Source organism: Lampetra fluviatilis, chromosome 35, assembly GCF_964198595.1.
Source record: "Lampetra fluviatilis chromosome 35, kcLamFluv1.1, whole genome shotgun sequence".
Classification (NCBI taxonomy): domain Eukaryota; kingdom Metazoa; phylum Chordata; class Hyperoartia; order Petromyzontiformes; family Petromyzontidae; genus Lampetra; species Lampetra fluviatilis.
The window spans coordinates 6,735,188-6,755,922 of NC_136309.1; the positions used below are offsets into that span (position 1 = coordinate 6,735,188).

General features: G+C 41.4%; 2 protein-coding genes and 1 non-coding gene across 3 annotated transcripts in view; 1 reads left to right on the forward strand and 2 right to left on the reverse strand.

The window, feature by feature from the left end:
• Positions 1-3,738: 3,738 nt before the first annotated feature.
• Positions 3,739-4,770, reverse strand: LOC144944704 (P2Y purinoceptor 1-like). The gene has a single exon (XM_078873062.1). The coding sequence runs from the start codon at positions 4,768-4,770 to the stop codon at positions 3,739-3,741; it is 1,032 nt and encodes a 343-aa protein (XP_078729188.1).
• Positions 4,771-10,385: 5,615 nt separating this feature from the next.
• On the reverse strand, positions 10,386-10,459 carry TRNAN-GUU (transfer RNA asparagine (anticodon GUU)). The gene has a single exon. It is a non-coding gene; the product is annotated as a tRNA-Asn (tRNA).
• A 1,476-nt stretch (positions 10,460-11,935) lies between these two features.
• The window catches only part of LOC144944588 (centrosomal protein of 112 kDa-like), a 219,240-nt gene continuing 210,440 nt past the window's right edge, over positions 11,936-20,735 (forward strand). Inside the window, exons 1-4 of the mRNA XM_078872873.1 lie at positions 11,936-12,022; positions 13,200-13,299; positions 14,920-15,119; positions 15,484-15,650. Of these exons, the coding sequence (XP_078728999.1) occupies positions 13,200-13,299; positions 14,920-15,119; positions 15,484-15,650 (467 nt within the window). The 5' untranslated portion in view covers positions 11,936-12,022. The remainder of the gene's footprint in view (positions 12,023-13,199; positions 13,300-14,919; positions 15,120-15,483; positions 15,651-20,735) is intronic.

Here is a 20,735-nt window from a genome sequence, read left to right on the forward strand (position 1 = left end):
ATTTCCCTTCTCCGTGACTTTACCGAAAGAACCAAGAATACTAATCAATACACTTTTCATTTGTTTGCGTTCAAGTTCAACGTGTATATAATTTACTTCCGCGCTTTGCTTGTGTTGCTATTCGCATACTTGGAATGATGAAAGTAAATGGATTCATATAAATGCGTGTTTATATTAAAACAAATTTTTGTACGAGTTGTAGACCACATGCATATTGTCCCTTCGATATACAGTATATGAATTTCAACATTGGTCATTAACACTGGCCTTAACATGAATACCATAAAAGGTGAAGTTTCGGGCAATGACCCTTTTTCATACCACACGAAAGATTGCCCTTTTATATTATACTTTATTAAAAATGAACACAGTTAAATATGCATAGCTGAAGCCATGCAAAATTAAGTTCCGATAAAACACGTGATGGTAAAATTCACAGCATTATACAATAGAAACTCGAGACATGGTTCAAAACACACTCAAAATATGGAAATGCTTTCCATTTAAAAATGATGGATTGCATATACTGGCTATTTCGCAATTATCATATCTGACGCAATCTCTTTCTTATGTAGGGATAGAACATTAAATAAACATTGAACAATCATTGCTTTAATGAAATCATGGATGTATACTAAAATATTTGAACGAAATGTGTTTTTTAATTAACTATTTAGAGGGACGAACTATACATATCCCAAAGAAATGTTTACTATTAAGTAAAACAAATTATTAATATCTTTAAAAAATAAACAAAAGTCAACTGCAAATATAAATCTATTTTCCAGAATATTGACTTGAAACCTATCTCCAGGATATAAACCTGTCAAGGACATTTGGAGCGGGAAGTTAATTATTTTCAACAAATATATTTTTTTAATGTGATTTTTTATCGATATTAAAAACATAGCAAAACATTGAAAGGAAAACAATGATGTTTCGATCTTATCAGAGGGATCAATATCAATGTGCAAATAATTGAAATATCTGAACCATCTGTTACCGATGTATCAATGTTTTTTGACCATCCCTAAATGCTTGACTATTTTCTCTGACATCTCACAATTATTTTCTCAAATCTCATGTCAATGTATTTTTTTAAATGTATAATTAACTATGCAATCTGCAAACATTGAGGTGCATAATTTAAGACGTTTTCAGTTATTGAGTTTATACATCTCATTACATATATTGATTTTTCTCATATATTGCTAGCCTTTCTCAAGATTTCATTTTATATCTGTTGCTGGTAACATGATACATTATAAATATGTGCACAGTATGAGTATTCGGTCATACATGTTTGTGGCCCACGGCTCTAAGCAAGTCAATGCGGGTCTAATTTTTTTTTGGACACCAGTTGTAGGTGATGCCACATATTGATAAATCCATCATGTGCATGTCTTACCACTGCATATGTTTTAACAATTTGTGGTGCTATGTAGCTCTTGAATGTGTTTTTGAGTTGCACCGCATGTTGTTCAGCACGATGTCTGACGTTTCGTCCCATGTAAATGGGAGTTTTCTCAGTTCCAACACACAGTACAACCCAAAAACCCAATGGAAAGCCACTTTGTTTTACTGACCCTCAGATCTCCATGTAAAATTAATATTAACTGAATGGCTACTATGCATATTTATGAATTTAACGTGTATGGATTTAATACGTTTATATTAATTTGAAGCTTTCGTGACTGCAGGAATCCATACTCTTTGGTTCTTTTGGTAAAGTCACGTAGGTAGAAAAATAATAATAAAAATAATATATCACGACGTTTCGATCGCAACACAAGCGGTCGTCCTCAGGCGGGAAGAAAAATAATCCAGCAGTGGAACTGCTACACTGTTTTATTTTATTTTTCTACCGACGAGACTTTACCGAAAGAACCAAAGAGTATGTTTATATTACAATATGTATGATCCATCGGCCATCATTATTTTTGTAAATGTGTCTTTACCACCACCAATAACTCAACCACGTTTTTTTTATAAGCCATAACCTAGCAGTGAAGTGGCCTAGCGGTAGCCCGTTCGCTTAAGCTACAAGAGGTTCACGGTTGAAATCCAGCGGCTGCCCTGGTTAATAATGCAGGTGCGCTAAGCAGAAAACACGTGTCACCTGCGTCACAGTAGACGTTAAAGACAATGCGATTGCGTTCCGGTATTATCCCAGTAAACATGGAACGTTGGGCCAAGAAGTTGGTCCAACAGTTCCAACCACATGCCAATGTTGACCCAACGTTGTATATTTACTGAGGCTGTCCACATCTGCCAAATTTTAAAAATTACCCATAATTGACTCAAATGGAATATACATCGAAATGATGGCCTCCTCGTGCGAAAAATTTGGCAGGACCCTCCTGATAGCCATGAGACTAAGTGAGGATTTCCCGGGTAAACAAGCATAATAATAACCTTGAATGAATACTACATGTCCGTGAATGTTGTTCCGTAATTCACGTGCTCAACCGTCGATTAGCAGTGAATAATGAGTGGGCACTACATGCAGAGTTGGAGTGGGGTATGCTTGCACCGTCAATTTGCAAAAGCCCGTTCGGGATTTAGTGATGTCTCCACATTGGCTGCCTCTTGTTGAAACGGGGTGTACAGGAGCGTAAGAACAGCGTAGAGAAGTCTACACATTGCAAGATGGCCAAGGAGATACCAGTGAATCGATGCATAGTCCAGAGTTAATCCTCGATTACATTGGAAACCTAAACCATATATACACATTCAGTCCACAGTCGAGCAAGCTAAAAGACACACATTTGTATAATTTGTATATATAGTGAACTGCACATTATATACAAAAACATGGCGATTTAAAGCAACTTCTGTACTTGCCAGCATTGTCATAGCCTCATACATTTTATTTTCCTGCTCGCCAGTCAATGATGAATCTGCCAAATGAAATAGATCGTTTTTCTGTAATAATAGACACATTATCTGTAAAGTACCAGTGTGTAATACAGGTTGTGACCCGTGGCTCTTACAATGGTAGTCAATGTGGCTCTTTACCCGTGCCATGGTTTATACTGGCCTCATATTACCAATTCACTCCACTTCTTACTAACCCACTTACTTCCGTATCACAATGCTGTAATGCATATACGGAATGGTCTCTTTGCATGCTGGATGAATGAAGATCTACCATGATCCAGCGATGTAACAATCCAACCAAGATCTCCACTGTGGCTGTCATGATGCCAACATGGATGATATAATTGATTGCAAGTGACTTACGACTGGGTCTCTCATGTTTATCACTTATAGTGCAGACTTACTGTATTGTCCTTCAGCCACCATTCCTTCTGTAGATGTGTCATGCCCAATCAATCTCCCAGTAACCCCATAGACTTTCCTCAACAATGACCAGAAATGTCCCATTGTTCCCTTATCCTCGTGCTTGACATGCGGCTTAGCGGTGAATAATACCCGAGGCTTCGCATGCAGACTTACAGTCTGGTACAGCAGACATACATTCAGCTTCCCTCGATGGTGTCCATGACTATCAAAGCTATATGGAGGAGGACGCAAAGTAAGCGCGTGGAAAACCTTGGTGTGACTCAACCCATCGTCCCTTCGGAGCCGGTAAAATAAGTATCTCGTATAGGTGAAGTGAACATTTGTTGTCCACCCCTGACAGCAGGGCTGTAAACAGGAGATGAGCACCGCCTCGATGCTAAGTTTTGAAGCAAAACACCTTGACGTTGACGAGACACGTGCACGTCAAATTGCTCAAGTACGATTGGAGTTGAGCGACGGCTCAACATCGATGACAGAAGCTTGCATTTCGCTCCTCGTCCTCGATCCAGCCGGGCACACACAACCTCGACAGAGCAAGGTCATGACGACAGCCTTCGCCTCCTTCCTGAACTTGCCGCCCGAGTGGTAGAATAGCAGCGGGTCGAGGCAGCTGTTGAGTCCGCTCATGGACATGCTGATGAAGAAGCCTTTGGCGAGGTCCTGCAGCAGGTCGCATTTGGTCGGTGTCAGCATGCTGCTGGCGGTCATCAGGGGCCTCACCACGTGCAGAGGCGTGAAGCAGATCGCCACTATCAGCTGCACCAGCACCACCAGCCTGGCCGCTCTGCGCCGAGCCCTGGCCACACGCACGCCGAGCGCCGCCTGGTAGAGCAGGTTGTGCGTGATGAGCCCGTGGAAGACGCTCATGACCGTGAAGGGCACTAAGAAGAATGCGATGGTGACCACGGAGCTCCACGTGTTGTAGCTCGGGTAGAGGTCATCTAAGTTGAAGGTCATGCAGCGCGTCGCATTGGCGTCCAGTGCGTCGGCGGTCGTGTGGAAGATGAATGGCAAACTGAGTTGTCCACCCAGCACCGTGACCCAGCCGGCCAGGCTCACCAGCTTGGCGGAGGTGAGCGAGCGGTTGCGGAACGCTCTAGTCGGGTGAACGATGACGAAGTAGCGCTCGGCACTGATGCACGTCAGGAAGAAGATGCTGCCGTAGAGGCTGATGTAGGTGACGGTGATGAGCATGTCGCACGCCGCCTCGCCGAAGGGCCACTGGTTGTCGTACATGTAGTAGATGGAGCGCACGGGCGCAACGAGCACGAACAGGAGGTCGCTGAGCACCAGGTTGAGCATGTAGATCGTGAAGCAGGTCCAATCCTTGATGCGCCAAGCGATAATCCACAAGGCGAACGCGTTCCCCAGGAAACCCACAGCGGTCTCCATGAGCAGCAGTGGCACCGTATATTGCGAGAATAGCTCGTTGATATAACACCTGCTCAGGTTGTAATTTACCATGCTTGGAGATTGTTATTTTTATTAAGTTAAACGCGGTGTGTAAATTGAGGTGGTAATAAGACTGCAAGTGCACGTAGAAATAGGTTTCCAATATGTGCACCTTCCTCTTGAAATGGAGCCACCTTGATGGATAGGCTGAGATTATTTATATAAAGATAAATTACTGTTTTGGCACCATTCCTTGGTCGGCAATATAAGTTAAAATGCAAAAAGCCACGCAACAGATGGAAATACAATTCCATAATTAACGGAAGACATTTTATATTGTAGTTGCGTTTTTCGTTGCAAGACGTACCTATTAATTATGTTCCCAGATCTCAAGTTTGAACGTAACGTCCAACTTAAATGCTTGTCCCTTGTAACGCGTGCTTTTATAGATGGGGAGCCAATGGCTCTGATTGGGTCTTTCTCTGTGCTCATGGTAATGACAAAAGGCAACGTAAGTCAATACACACCCAGAATCTTAGGGTAACCAAAGTAACATTTTTGGGTCAACTGTGAACTCTAGCTAAATTCAGTAGAACCAAATGCATTTTATGGAATTAAAATCATTCCATGCGATATGAAGCTTTGGAAATCAAAAATAGAATTTTACGGATTTTAGTTATGAACTTAATGGTGGTTATCAGCAGTCTAGATAATTATTTTCCAATAGCAAAACAGATGTAGTACAGGCGTGCCTTATAATAACCAATATAAAATATAATCGCAACGGATGTGCACGAAATTAAATTCAACTGACACCACCTGCTGTTCAGCAGTAAAAAAACAATTTTAACAGCGGATTTTATTGTAAACGCATCAATACTGAATCAATTTGAAACTATAAATATACCGTATACAATGAGTGGTGTCTAAATTGCATATGCTGGATTTGGCTTATTTGCATATGGATAAAATATACTGTGCGGACAAGCATACTTTTTCTGCATGCATGTGCAATGATTTTATTTAAACTTCAGAGTTATTTTGGAACTCGAAAACAGGACCCTGCGGGGTGGGCTGGTAGGAATAATACTTAGTACCGGTACAGGGATATCGACCGGGTATAGAGGAGTTAAAGAAAAAAATACTGTATTCTAGTGTAACGTTAATTAAAAGTGTTTGTTTTGACAAGAAACGCTGTGAGATTTAAAGACTCGTCTTTCATTTCCAAACGATCACATCTGAGATTAATTGACCTTAGATGGGGAAACTCGAATGCATTTACTAGTATAAAGGTGAAATAAAATAGAGGGAATAAACGGCACCTTGGTGCATTTTATGTCGTCTACATAGAGTTGAATAAACGGGCGTTTGGCATATTCATATAACAGTACTACATTGAGCAGTGTTTGTTTGGCACTTCGAGTTTTTATTCGCGCGCACGACATGGATACCGAAAACAACCACGACTTTGAAGACCCCAATGGTTGTCTGGACGCCCACGTTGAAAAGATGCTTGCTGAAACAGAGACCGCATTTGCTGCTGGAACCCTTTACAAACTCGCAGTGAAAAGCGTCGTTCCCATGGACCCAGAACCAACCGCAGTTGGTGCTGCTATAACGGTAGCATCGCCACCAAACATGCAGCCAGCAGCTAAATAATCAAAGATTGCAGCACAAGTAGAAATACTTGCGTGTGAATACGATGTAGTGAACACGACAGAGATGTGGTGAACACGGCAGAGATGTGGTGAACACGGCAGAGATGTGGTGAACACGACAGAGATGTGGTGAACACGGCAGAGATGTAGTGAACACGACAGAGATGTAGAGATGATAGTGAACACGACAGAGATGTAGTGAACACGACAGAGATGTAGAGATGATAGTGAACACGACAGAGATGTAGAGATGATAGTGAACACGGCAGAGATGTAGTGAACACAGCAGATGTAGTGAACACGACAGAGATGTAGAGATGATAGTGAACACGACAGAGATATAGAGATGATAGTGAACACGGCAGACATGTAGTGAACACAGCAGATGTAGTGAACACGACAGAGATGTAGTGAACACGGTAGAACTATAAGCGAGTGAATAGCAGCAGCGACGAGGCCTCTCGCTGCCTCTGCTCTGCCGCTGCCGGGCTGCAGATTCAGCCGAGTCAGGCACCACTGCCAATATGCACAACAACAACAATAAACGTGCTGCGTTTCATCTCTGTGTTAATAAGCCTCCCGCACTAGGCCCCGCGAAGCCTGCCGCACTAGGCCTCGCGCCGTGCTTTTCGTGCACAAATAAGGCGATTAAATGTATCTCGTCTCTGTGTTAATAAATGTTTCTTGTCTCTGTGTTAAAAAAAACGTGCTGCGTTTCAGTAAAGTAATTTTTTTTAAAATAAACGTGCTGCGTTTCATCTCTGTTTTAATAAGCCTGCCGCACTAGGCCTCGCGAAGCCTGCCGCACTAGGCCTCGCGCCGTGCTTTTCGTGCACAAATAAGGCGATTAAATGTATCTCGTCTCTGTGTTAATAATTGTTTCTTGTCTCTGTGTTATAAAAACGTGCTGCGTTTCAGTAAAGTAATTTTTTTTTAAATAAACGTGCTGCGTTTCATCTCTGTGTTAATAAGCCTGCCGCACTAGGCCTCGCGAAGCCTGCCGCACTAGGCCTCGCGCCGTGCTTTTCGTGCACAAATAAGGCGATTAAATGTATCTCGTCTCTGTGTTAATAAATGTTTCTTGTCTCTGTGTAAAAAAAACGTGCTGCGTTTCAGTAAAGTAATTTTTTAAATAAACGTGCTGCGTTTCAGTAAAGTAATTTTGAAGCGAAGTTTAAAGTTTTGCCGTGATGCGCGGAAGCGACGGCCATCTTGTTTAATTCACATCGCAGGGGGAGCGGGCGGCCATCTTGTCGGACAGGGTCATGCCAAGTGTTTGCAGTAGGGGGCGATGTTGATACACGGACGGACGGACGGACAAACGCGGACTGACGGACAAACGCGGACGGACGGACGATATAATCTATTGGTGGTCTGGTCCACTTCGTTCCTACCAGTATAACCGTCTATTAAATACGCATTTCTGAAAAAAAAGCCACTTTCGTTATGAAATCCACGTGAGATACGGGTGAATTTCTGGCGTGCATTTTCACAAATGGAGGATACATTTTGACAATGCATGATTTAAAACGATTCTTGATTTTATCTTTCTTGTATGAGCGAAGTTCCGGTTGGATTAAACGCTGCAAGTTAGCACAGTGGGGACACAAGTACTGTGTAGTGCATCTATCTGTTGGTCATCTCACCCGACCTGTCAACGAGCTCTTAACACTTGAAGTGGTTTCAAAGTGCAGAAGCGTTATGGTGATTTCACCGTAGTGATTGGTTGTTGTGTAGCGGTTAGTTTGATTCCCGCCCACGACCAACACCAGTGACGAGTATCTGAACCGGTCCTGGGCATCCCCCGAGGTCGACTCAGCCTCAAATGACATCCCCACTGGGGAGACAAAGGCAATCGGGCGTGGTGCTGGCCACACACCCCCTCGTGTACCGTGCCAGCCTTCATAGGTGCTCGCTTACAGCACTTACCCGAACAGTCTGTAAAGGCTATATGAGGGGTCTTTGTCTTTGTTACTGCCAGACTTTCTTCTGGTGGTGTTGATCAGGGGATGGTGTGAGATGGACCCATCCTATATCTTGGTCCGTGGCTAGAGGCGGAAAGCTGCTAAACAGAATAAGAGAGCACAACACTGTATGATTTCTAGAGCTGATATAGGGCAATTTGTTCAGCAGAGGGACATAAGCCTAGTTATGATTGCATCATCATGACTTCTAGGAATAACATGATGCAATTCATATGGTGTATGATGCAATACCAGGTTCAGATTGCATCATTCATTGTTTTGTTCAAAAAGCAAGTCCTGTCCAAACCCAGTCATAGATTTATTCAAAGATCCAGTCAAACATGTATTTTAGTCATTTCTGGTTTAAATTTAGATCCCTTCCCTTTACAACTCACTTATCCTCCGCCATTCCCAAGTGAAGGGTCGTATATACTGACTAAGTAGCATATCTTGAAAACTAGAGCCAATAAACAATTGTAAGCATCATTTTCAGTCTCAGTGGCCCAGAATTAGTAAAGTTGGACGACATTTATTTCGGAAGCATTTTGGCTGTAGACCAGTGTTTTTAGAGGGTGTCTCCGTTCCCCATTTAGTTCTGTGGAACCCGGTCCTCTATAGGGAGCGGGTCCTGAGCAGCGAGTAGGGAGGGCATCGGTGGACCAGCCAACAGTGGCATTGCATTCCCTCTTGCTGGATTGAGGTGTCCATAATAAAGTTATATTTTGGGTGAGATCGTGCAAATATAGATGCCTCGTTATTTACACGATGCCAGAGATGGCCATCGTGACTCGTACCAGCGTGGTATGCCAAGATAAATGTATCTTTGCGTGTAATTCCAGGAGTTAAATGTACGTGTAACTACAGTCCTTGGAATACAAGTATGCATTGTAAATACATGAGTGTTTGTAGTTATATTTTATATCTACTAGGAGCTTTTGACATTTTCAAGGTGAACTTTTTTTCGTTGTATAATATTATGCAACTAAGCAACAACGGTATGCTTAGTGGCATCACGCCTTTGTTGTTCTCATGCACCTGCGATTAACACGGTTGATTATGGACAGTGCGACAAAAGTTCAACATACATACTTTATGATAATTGGTTTTTTACCCTTTTATCTGGCAACAAAACTGACACCTGCGGTCGGAATGCAAACAAAAACCACAACTCTGATAATGTATGCACTGTCCTTGAAATTGATTGGTCCACACCCGAAACAGCTTTTTTTAGAGCCCAGTCTCACATGGTGTTGGACCAGATGACGCCAAAAGGCGCACAACTCCAAGACATTGCACCATCAGAGTATGAGAGCTCGGGGTAAGCATTTGCACCATTGGAAAAGGTGTCGATTTTGTTGCCAGATAAAAGGGTAAAAAACCAATTATCATATTTTGCTACTGGCAAAGGTTCCAATGGTGATACATACTTTAGTTTTCATTATAAATTACTGGGAACTAAGGGTGAATGTCACTGAATTTTAAGCAACATATCATATGCCCTTGAGAGAAATCTGGTAAGGCTAAGAAGAGGGCATTGGACATTCTGTAATTTATTATCGCAATATTGCCTGCAATCCATCGCATTTACTTTGGTCCAGAGTTTTCTTATCTTAAACCAATGTTGCTGAAATTATGCACTCCCAGACGGCCGTGGTGCTGATGGATTGTGTAATAAATATTTTAATATTTCTTTTACCTGGAGAGAGGGATACTGTCGGCTTATTTCTGTTGCATTATTCTTTGGGATAATTGAACTCCGTACATTGTGTGTTGTAATATTACGTCGCTCAGTCTTAAACGTTTACTCTGAATTGTTTTTACCTTGTGTATTTTAATTGTAATCGAAATTGTGTTTAAGTTGCTGCCTCGCTATTGTGTCAGTGTCAACAAGTCTCCATAGGCGGCGCCACACATACCATAGAACGCGTATATACATCTGCACAACACAATCATCAATAGTCAGGTCATTGCAAATATAACCTAAAACCAAGAGATACTTTCACCTACGAATTGCCGCCCTGTTATATAATTACTGCAGTGACAAATGTTTAACAAAATAAGCTCGCGTCCCTGGGTGGGCTCGAACCACCAACCTTTCGGTTAACAGCCGAACGCGCTAACCGATTGCGCCACAGAGACCGAGGCGTCTGCCTGGAGCCACGTGATCTCTCTTAAAGGTTTGCGTGGTCGCCCAAGTAGGTGGGGGCAAGGTTGGGGGGGGGGGTCGCGACCCCGTTACCATAGCAACCCCCCGTCCTCCCCCCCCCACATAGAGGACCCTTGGCGACCTGTTACCGCGGCAACGGCGTGCCGCGTCTCCATGGCAACGGCTTCACACGCCCCCCCCTCCCTCCGCTTGTACCCAATCACCATCTGCCTGGCCGCGATAGGCATGCCGGGAAAAGCAAGGAAGTTTGAATGACGGATTTGACGGAAATAAAGCGCGTGGGTTGTTTTGTGTTGGTAGTTGATTTGTAAACATTGTAAGTTAGTTTTGTTTGTTTGTTACAGAGATACTCCAGCGTATATATGCGGTGAGTGAAGTTACGGCTGCACTCATGTCTTGAATACTAACGTTGTGGTGTGTTGTTTTATTGAACGTTGCGAAGTGATGTGATGTGATTTTAGCGGCGGAGTTGAGTTGCACGCCGCTGTGGCCTAGGCCCTGTGGCGTTTTAACTCTTTAAGTTTAACGGCGCAACATCGAATAACACCGTTATTGTTACACTACAGTCTGATCATGAAACTACTGTGTTACCCTCACACAGCTTAGCTTGGGAATTTCCTCTAATATTATATATCCCCCATTTCTTATGTACTGTATGTGGAACTTTTTTCGCACCGTACGTAGCCAACCGTACTAATCGGAGGTGCGTGAGGACAACAAACTCAACGCACACAAACGTATATAGTTTATATATTATACAGTACGGTGCTCAATTCAAGAGACGGATTTCAGGAACTCTTATTAAAACCTCGATTGGTGCTGTTCATTCTCTTCGGTTTTTTCGGTAAAGTCACGTAGGTAAAAAATGTAAATAAATTAAAATAAATTAAATCATGACTTCTAGATTTGAAGCTTTCGTGACTGCAAGGATTCATATTCTTAGGTTTTTTCGGTAAAGTCACGTAGGTAAAAAATGTACTTTTATTAATTTTAATTTTTTACCTACGTGACTTTACCGAAAAAACCTAATTATTTAAATCATGACGTTTCAGAGGCAACACGGAAGCTTGTGTTGCCTCCGAAACGTCGTGATTTAATTTATATAAACTTTACCGAAAAAAACAAAGAGTATGAATAATTGCAGTCACGAAAACTTCAAATCTCGAATTAGATGCTGTTCATTGCTGGCCGCTTGGCGTGTTGGACCTTTGCGGCCTGCGCTTAGCAACCGGGATTTTGAAAAAATAAATATCTAGACGATAAGTGACGTAATTTCGAAGCCCCACCTGTTGTTTACCCTCAGGGATATGCCCATTGTGTTTGTCGCCCACTCGTAAGTCAACACGTTATTATATTGTCCCTTATTACTCGATGATCGTATATCCTCTGGCCTCTTCAGTGTTGATTAAAGATAACTTCGCATCTGTTGAGCAGCACGGATTCACGAGTACAAGGGCGTGAGTTTTCGAATCCCCGCCACGGTCGATTCATCCACGAAGCCGCACCCAACACCACCACCGTCACCCCCATTCCAGGTCAGTAAAATAAAACAATACATTTACTTTTCGATTTAAAGCTTTCGTGACTGCAGGGATTCATCTTCTTGGTTCTTTCGGTAAAGTCACGTAGAAGGGAAGTAATACAATAATAAAAATAAAACATAATAAAATAATTCTCACGACGTTTCGGCCACAACGCAAGCAACCGTCTTCAGGTGGAGAGCAGGTCTGTCGAGAAGGCGTTGTGGCCGAAACGTCGTGAGAATTATTTTATTGTTTTATTTTTATTATTGTATTACTTCCCTTCTACGTGACTTTACCGAAAGAACCAAGAAGATGAATACATTTACTTTCGAGGGAGCGGTTTAGTGAAACAACATTGTTGCTCAATAAATACAACGCTGGCACATGTCACGTCTTAATGGCACCATACAATTAGTATATATTTTAAGAGAGCGGTATTATGTTTTCACAATTCCGGTGAGTCGGTCATTTAGGAGGATTTTGTTTAAACATACAGTACTGTACTGCACACTGGTGAAGACGGGCTGGTAAAGGGAACACATATTTTTTCATACTCTTCGGTTATTTCGGTAAAAGTCACGTAGGTATAAAATATAATATGATCATAAATTAAATCGTGACGTTTCGATTGCAGCACAAGCAATCATCATCAGGTGGGAAAACCACAGCAAGATTTATTTTTTTGCTGAAGTGGGTGAGAGAGTTGCCGTGGTAATGATGATTGCTGCTTGTGTTGCAATCGAAACGTCGTGATTTAATTAATTTTATTTTATACCTACGTCACTTTACCGAAAGAACCAAAGAGTATGGATCCCTGCAGTCACGAAAACTTCAAATCGACATTTTATTTCATCTCTCGCCGAGTACTCGATTGTGTTGATGCGTACCCCTCTCTCCAGTATACCTGCTCAGGTCTACAAGGATCACGAACACTGGATGTGTAACCCATCCCCGCAAAGTAAAATGTTAAGAGTTTGGAAATTGCAGTTTTGATCGATGGAGTTTTAAATGATAATTGTTGTTTTGTAGTCACAGCAGCTTCATCATGAGACCATCTGGAACTATACAATCTGCTTTCAGACGTGCAAGTTGCTAGGACAGTACAATATTGCCAAAGTTGCGTGACAGTTTTTACTCTCCATATAATATAACATTCTGAATGTGATTTCTCGATGCAACGTGTGTGCAGATGGAGAGCCACGAGGATGCCTGTGAGAAACTGGATGGAGACTTCGATCATTTTCTTGTTGATATGAAGCCCTTTGTGCTCAAGCTTCCACACAAGTCTGGTAATGACCATTGTGCACCCAATTTTTATTTTTCTACCTACGTGGCTTTACCGAAAGAACCAAAAAGTATTGTGCACCCAATCTCGCGGGAGGGGGGGTGTCTTATTTGCTCCATGAAATCATAAACATTTACGGGAAGTTGTGTTGTAGTTGGAGTACTGTTATTTATTTTGCCTGGTCAGGCCCACTCAGCCTATACAGCTCTTTTTCAGAAGCGACCTAACCACAAATGATAGCTCAACCAAGTGGCTTATCACGTGGACATTTCTAGCAGCCAAATAATCGAAAGGCATGTTTCTAAAGGTGGAGGGGGAAACCGGAAGACCCAGAGAAAAATCCATGTGACCACCAGGAGAACATGCAAACAATAATATACAGGCGTCAGGGTCGGGGTTGGGATGGAACCCACGACCAGGCGAGGTAGTTGACATCTTGCCACCGTGGCGCTGCTGCCTGCCCTGCAATCAGAATACTGCAAGCTCATATCTCGGTTGGTGCAGTCGTATTATTGCTTTGGGGTGTATACAATAGGTACCACTTTTGTGGGAAGTCGTGAGTGTTCAGTGTGGATTGAGAGTTTCCCTTGTTCTTTTGTTTTTTAATAACACACTACAGAGCAAAACGCTGCTATGAAATATGTTATGTATCCTGGTAGAGTTTTTCAAGAGGGGCAATATACGCCAATGAATAAACAACCAAGCTTTTCCAGAAGGACACTCATAGATATAGATTTATAAAAACCCATCTTACTGCACTTTTCAAGAGACTATAGCCACTTAAGACGCCAGACAGTGTAAGTGTTTGAATACACATTTAACATTGTAGTGTAAGATGTTAATGGCATGACATAAGGTATTTTTTTTTCTTAGCTGATCCCATAATGTGTTTGGTCACACTGGGTATACTTTTCTCAAAATTCACGTGAACTTCACTCGTATTTTGCTCTGTATCCTTAAGCATTCAAGGAGTTTTTCATCTTGTTTTAGAATGTGCTCATCAAAGCTTGCTCAACAGCACTCACAGTCAGACTTTTCCAATAATGACCAATCCTTTGTGTTATGCTAGAATTTAGAAATTTTACATCTTTATAACATGGATTTTACCTCAGGAAAGTGCTCCTAGGATGTTATTTTCAAATTAATCCGTCCATAAATGCCACTGCTTCACATGAAGTCCTTTTATTTCAGTTGATTTTATGCCATTGATGCTGTTGACAAATGAGTTGATTATGGCAGAAATAAAAGATAAGTTAGTTTTATAAACTCTCACATGCCGAATGGTGATGTGGAAATGTAAAAAATTCTAGGCTATATGGGAAAAATATTTATAATCATGTGTTTATGAATAGATCATTTACAATGTATGACGATCATATGCAAATTCAATGCAGCAAACTAAATTTCCAAAATGATATTGAATGAATGACAAACAATCAATACAAATATAATAGTAAAAATGGGGGATTTTTTAAAATGAATTCTTGGGTAGAATCGTGAACCTCATTTTTGACCATTCAGTGATTTACTGGAGGAGAGATAAATCATTCCACACTGGATAAGGATTCTGCAGACGTTGATTGTGAGTTGTAGAATGTAACTGTTGCTGGCGCATTGTCCACAGATCGGCAACGCTGCGCGCTGTGGATCAAGAAGCTCTGTGAGCCGCCGGTAGCTCGCAGTGGAGCCCTGGGCACCTCAAGCCGCAAGAACCGCAATGACTACGCACGTCTGCTGCTGCACATGTTGCGCCGGAGTGTGCTGGAGGAGCCCTTCACTCACAGGCCTGACACGGGGCCCCTCAAGACGCTGCCGACTTACATGGTGCATTCTGCCTGCATAGGCTTTCACGATTATGCTCCATAGCTCTCCGATGTGTTTTTAGGTTGTACTGCGTGTTGTTCGGCATGGTTTCTGATGATTCGGTGCACATACTGGGAGCTTCAGGACTGAATTGGGTGCACTTATTCGCACTCTTTTACTTCCTTCACATCACTACTTTTGGTAGTCCCTTACCGCTTTACGAATCATAGGCTAACACTTTGTTACAAAGCTTAGTGCTCACTGCAGTAGCATGCACGTGAATGTTATCTACTTTCAGGTGATCAACGGAAAGCCGATTCATTCATAATATCCTGCGCTGACCGCTGCTTTCATTGAACTTACGAATGTGTCGCATGCCTTGCAGGCCATCTACTTTGACGAACCCCTGGAGGACATTGTGGCGAGCCGGGAACCCCCGGACTGGGTCACGGGCGCGCTTGACGCACCAGAGGAGACCTCCAAATGTTCGCTGAAAGAGGACGAACGCTCGCGTCTGCACCTCTCCTTCGATTCAACGCGCAGTCGTCACAGGTTAGCGGAACGCACTTGCCGTCAGCAGTCAAACACTCACAAATTGCAGCGCTGAATTATGAATGTCTCTTTGTGTTGAGCTTTGACTCACAGGGGGAATGTGTGATGAATATTTAAAGGAAATATCTAAATAACTGACATGTTAACTTATTTGCATGGCAAAGTGAGAATGCTGTAACTGTAGTGATTGATTATGCAATGATACGCAGTTTTGAGCAGCTTCACAATATTCAGAGAGAAAATGTATGAATTCTACATGAAATGCTGTAATTTACTCGTAGACTCATCACTACAACATATTCTGCACAGCATTCATAGGTGGCATAACCACACACCAAAACCACTCTGTATATTGGAATAGATATCAATGAAAGTAATTAAACTGATAACTTAGAAAAGACAACCTTTTTGTCTACAATATATAGAAACATTTCCATTGAAACTTTTTTTTTAATCAAAACATGTGTTTAAAATTAAATATGAAAGTGATTGCGATATTAAACAAGAACAATAGTTAAAGCAGCAATTGATATTATTTGGGTCTTTCGGTGGAATGATGGTGAGCCGAGTCCAACCCCCATCTCAAAACATTTCCATTTGATTTGAACAGTCCACACAGCTGTACAAAGACAAAGATCCCCCGTATAGCCTGAACAGACTGTTGGGGCAAGTGCTGTTAGCGAGCACCTATGAAGGCCGGCACGGTACATGAGGGGGTGGGTGGCCAGCACCACGCCCGGCCACCTTTGTCTTCCCAGCGGCGATGTTTTAACACACCGAAAGAATGTGAATTCCTAAAGTCACGAAAGCTTTAAGTCAAGATTTAAAGCAGCAAGTTAAAAAAAACCAGTATAGCAAACAAAACCACCACTTTAACACGTAGGCTTTCGCGACCACATTTATATATTTACGCGATCTAACCCAAAAAAAACTCTATAATGGCAAACCACCACTGCCAATACAGTATACAGTACTGTATCACCACATAATTCAACATTTCAGTTGCTTCTGGCCTCCTGTGTCAGCAGAGGGCAGCAGAACCTCATAAAAGGTTGCTCCAAAAAAAGCAGGGTTAAAACATAAAATTATCAACTGCATGTTTACTTAAGAGTCCTTTGCAGTAGTATGCAATAATTCGCTATCAAATGCACTTAATATAAATGGCTTTTAAATAGTACACATTGTATTGCATTTGTTCATTTGTGTAGCACAGACAATAAACCCAAGATACAGCAAACTCAGCATATGTTTTTAATCCAAACCTAACCATAGAAATATTGTAGGTCACAATTTAAATCTAGAAACAATTAGTAATAATAGAGTTATTTTACTTTGGTGCTTTGGTTTATTGATGGCACTGTTTCATTTTCTAAGCAGTGCGGCCCATTTCCGTGTTGTCACATCACACTTGTGGCATGTCTCGCCCATTCTTTTAGCAGTGGCGTACCATATGATAACACTCTGCTATCATTTAACCAGACGGATGTCTTCATGCAGTTTTAACTCGCGTAAATACTTTAGAAATCAGACAGAGCAATAAATAATATCAAGCAGACCCAGTAGGACATTATGACATGTTTGGTGTCGCTCATTTAGCACACATTAGTGAGTGTTTTTTGAATGCACAAGTGCCATTGGCACTTCTAGTGGCTTCTACTGGTACTGAACTGTTCCTGAATTCACGTTGTATCCGCAACGTGCTGTGACTTTTAAGTTGCAGGATGTGGAATGTATGAGTATGCACAATTATCGGGAAATATTTTTTTACAAATGTTTTATTTTGATAATTGTATCCATATCTATACGCTTAATATTATTGAGTATATTGAGGTTTAAACGTCTGAATTGATCTGCAAAGAAGTATGGTAGTAGTACTTTTTGATCGAAGCAGTTTTGTGATGAGAAAAGAAACCGGTCATGTATAAATTGTTGTGTTTCCAGAGAGGGATTAAACCAAAAAACACGAGCTATGTTTGTGCCCAGGTGATTATTAAGCTATTATTGTATTTGTTCGCTCCTTCAGAGTGTGTTCCTAAATATGTTTCTTATTATGCCTTGAAGGGCATTGGGGTAGTGTTCCAGGCAGCTGTTTATGTAATGAAAAATATGTCAGAAAAATGTACCAACATGGCAAATGAGACCTGTACAAACATATGCACACACTCGATGCATCTTTACATAAAGGGGGGTTTCTGTCACTTAGGAATGAATCGCACAGCAGTGCAATTCTTGTTTTTTTTTATACCAGCATCAAAATGACGCACAAGGGGATATGATTATTGCATTGGCTGCGCTAGTTCATAACTTGTACTTTGATGACTCTAAATGTGTATGGACATACCCATGATGTGGAATCATCAATTAAGGTCAAGCCACTGCTGAATGAAGGTCTCCCGAAGCTGCAGCCATCTCTCATGATTCTGTGATATATTAATCCACATAGTACCTGCACATGAGCTGATTTCATCACTCCGTCTCCTCCCTCCGTGGATGTAATCTCAGACACTTTCCATTTTTTGGCTGCCACTCTATAATTATTCTTCACCATCGGCCATGATTCTTTTTCGCGACATAATCCTGCCCAAGCCAGCTTACGTTTGTGATCCCATGTAAGCAAATATTCTACAGGAGCAACACTAAGTTTAATTAGTTTTATTTTTCATCCAAAATTATGCACCAGGTTAATATTCTTGTGCAGTTACTGAAGTATGTTCTAGTGCACAAATTGCACTGGGATGTCTGTAAATATAGAGACCATCCGTGCTATGTTCACATGCCAGCAAGTATTCAAAATAATTTAATTTGTTTATTTTATTCCCAGTTTTTGCAAAAGTCTCATGTGTTTTCTTAGTTAATTTATCATAATAAAAGATCAACTCTACATTGAGACATAGGCTACTCTGACTTTTCAATATGTTTGATAATTCCCCAAAGGTGTTAAGTATCTATTTTTGCTGCGTAATAGTCTGGTAAGCACTAGTCGTGTTTTTAAGTGACAGGCCTAATAAGACAAAACATATATTTCTGCTGAAAAGAGTCTTGGGTGGTGCCTATCACCATTTGTGGCCCTGAAAAAATGGTGGATTTTCCATTTTAGAATGGCAGGGACCAGCCTATCCAGAGCATGACGACTTTTGACTTCCCACAAAGAGGTCGTAATTATTTACGTTATTCACTGTAGGAATAGTGGGCTTGGTTGAATAAAGACCTGAATGGGAGATGAGCGCTTCAGGGCGGGGTGTTTTTATACGGTCATTGGTGACTGGGCTGGAGTCATCACACCCACTGCACTCAAGTACTTGGCTTGCTCTAAAGAGCTGCACCTTCACTGCACGATCTCAGAATTGCCAACCCTGTGTCTTGACCCCCTGAGGCTCTCAGCCACCTGAGCGACATCATTTTTAACTCGCTCCACTGTTCCTTCCAAAACGCCAAGCTGTTGCACACACATCCACATTTCTCGGAAACCAATAAACTGTGTTTGAATTGAAATCCAGGATGGTGCGGGAGGTGGTGGGGGAAGGGGGTGGGATGGGGGGGTGGATCACCGGCAATGATTTAAGACCGTTCTAAAGTGTCTTCTTGGCAAGAAATAGCCTGGGGGGTTTTTAGAGCTCAATGCAAAGCTAGTCTTTTTGAACTGGTTAGAGACAGCTAGGTGGTGTTTACCACTTCAGCTGGATGAGTATTCTGACTGGTTCACTGTTGAGTTAGACATGGGTGCGGTGGGATCAATTTTTTTAGGAGAGGTCTTGGGCAAAATTTATGGTATAATCTTGGTCATGAGACCCAGTGAAAACTGACCTTAGGCATTTTGGTAATGATGTGCTCTCTGATTTTTTTTTCAGCCTCATCTTTAAAATTCCCAATTGTTGTTACTTCCAGTGGCCTGCTGGTAATTCACAGAGAACCAAAAATCTTCCATCTCGACCTGTTTAGGAAATCTGATATATTGCACATAAATACAATAATAACAACACATTTATTTACATAATACATTGAAACCATGTTTTTTGACATAGCTCCCACATCTTTTAATAAAATGATTGTCTTTTTGATGTTGATTGTTTTAAGTATTTTTATCTTGTAATATACATATTTTATTTGGTACAGAGTCGTAGAACACCATTTTATGCATTCTCTGAAGTTGCATAAGTTATACATTACTCAGATCCAAAAACTTGACGTAAGCTTCTCACAATGCCTGTACTTATCTGTTAAGAGTTTTGGTGCATGTACAAATTAAATTTGTATGCCAAAAAACTCTTTATAATTTCGTCACATTTTAGGTTTGGTGGTGTACATTATTTAACTTGTGACATAACTCAGGAGGCATTTTAAGATGTATTATAATGAGTGATTTAAAATTGTAATTTTTTAAAATAAATACAAATCTACAATACACATAGATGCACTGCCTTTATACTAAAATAACACAATTTGTCTGTAATTCTCAGCGTTTAACAATACATTTATATAGCCTTTTTTCGGAGCGGTGGCACAGTGGTGATCACACTACGCTGTGAAGCTCATGACCAGAGTTTGATTTCTGGATATGACTACCATCAGTTGTAAGTGCAGTAATAGCACACATGGGCCTTAGCCCCACTCCCTCCCAACTGTCCCAGCGTGATGAAGCATGTTCAACTGACGCCCATGACCGACACAGTGTGGGGAGGCATTCATCGTGCAGTGGATTGATAATCGGGTGCATGTTAGTTATATTTTTAGTCTTTTGCGTAGAGTGGATAGACAGTGGATGATGATGATGATGATGACTATTATGATAAAATCAAGTACCTTACATGTACACGTAGTAGTTATTGTGAATACACAGTCAGTCATATATACCATGATTGATCTAAATCATGGTAAAATCGTTTCTAAGTACATTACTGTGATTTTGGCCATATGGTGCAAATTAACGACCAGTTATTTTACTAAAGATTGGTTGCGTTGAAAAAAGAGCAATTTTAAATAGGATTTGTGAAATGACGCCTTAAGATTGTAATCTTCCATGGGGCATGATTCAGCTCGGAAGCAAATCAATGAACAATAATGCAGTGAAATAGCAAGATGCATTCT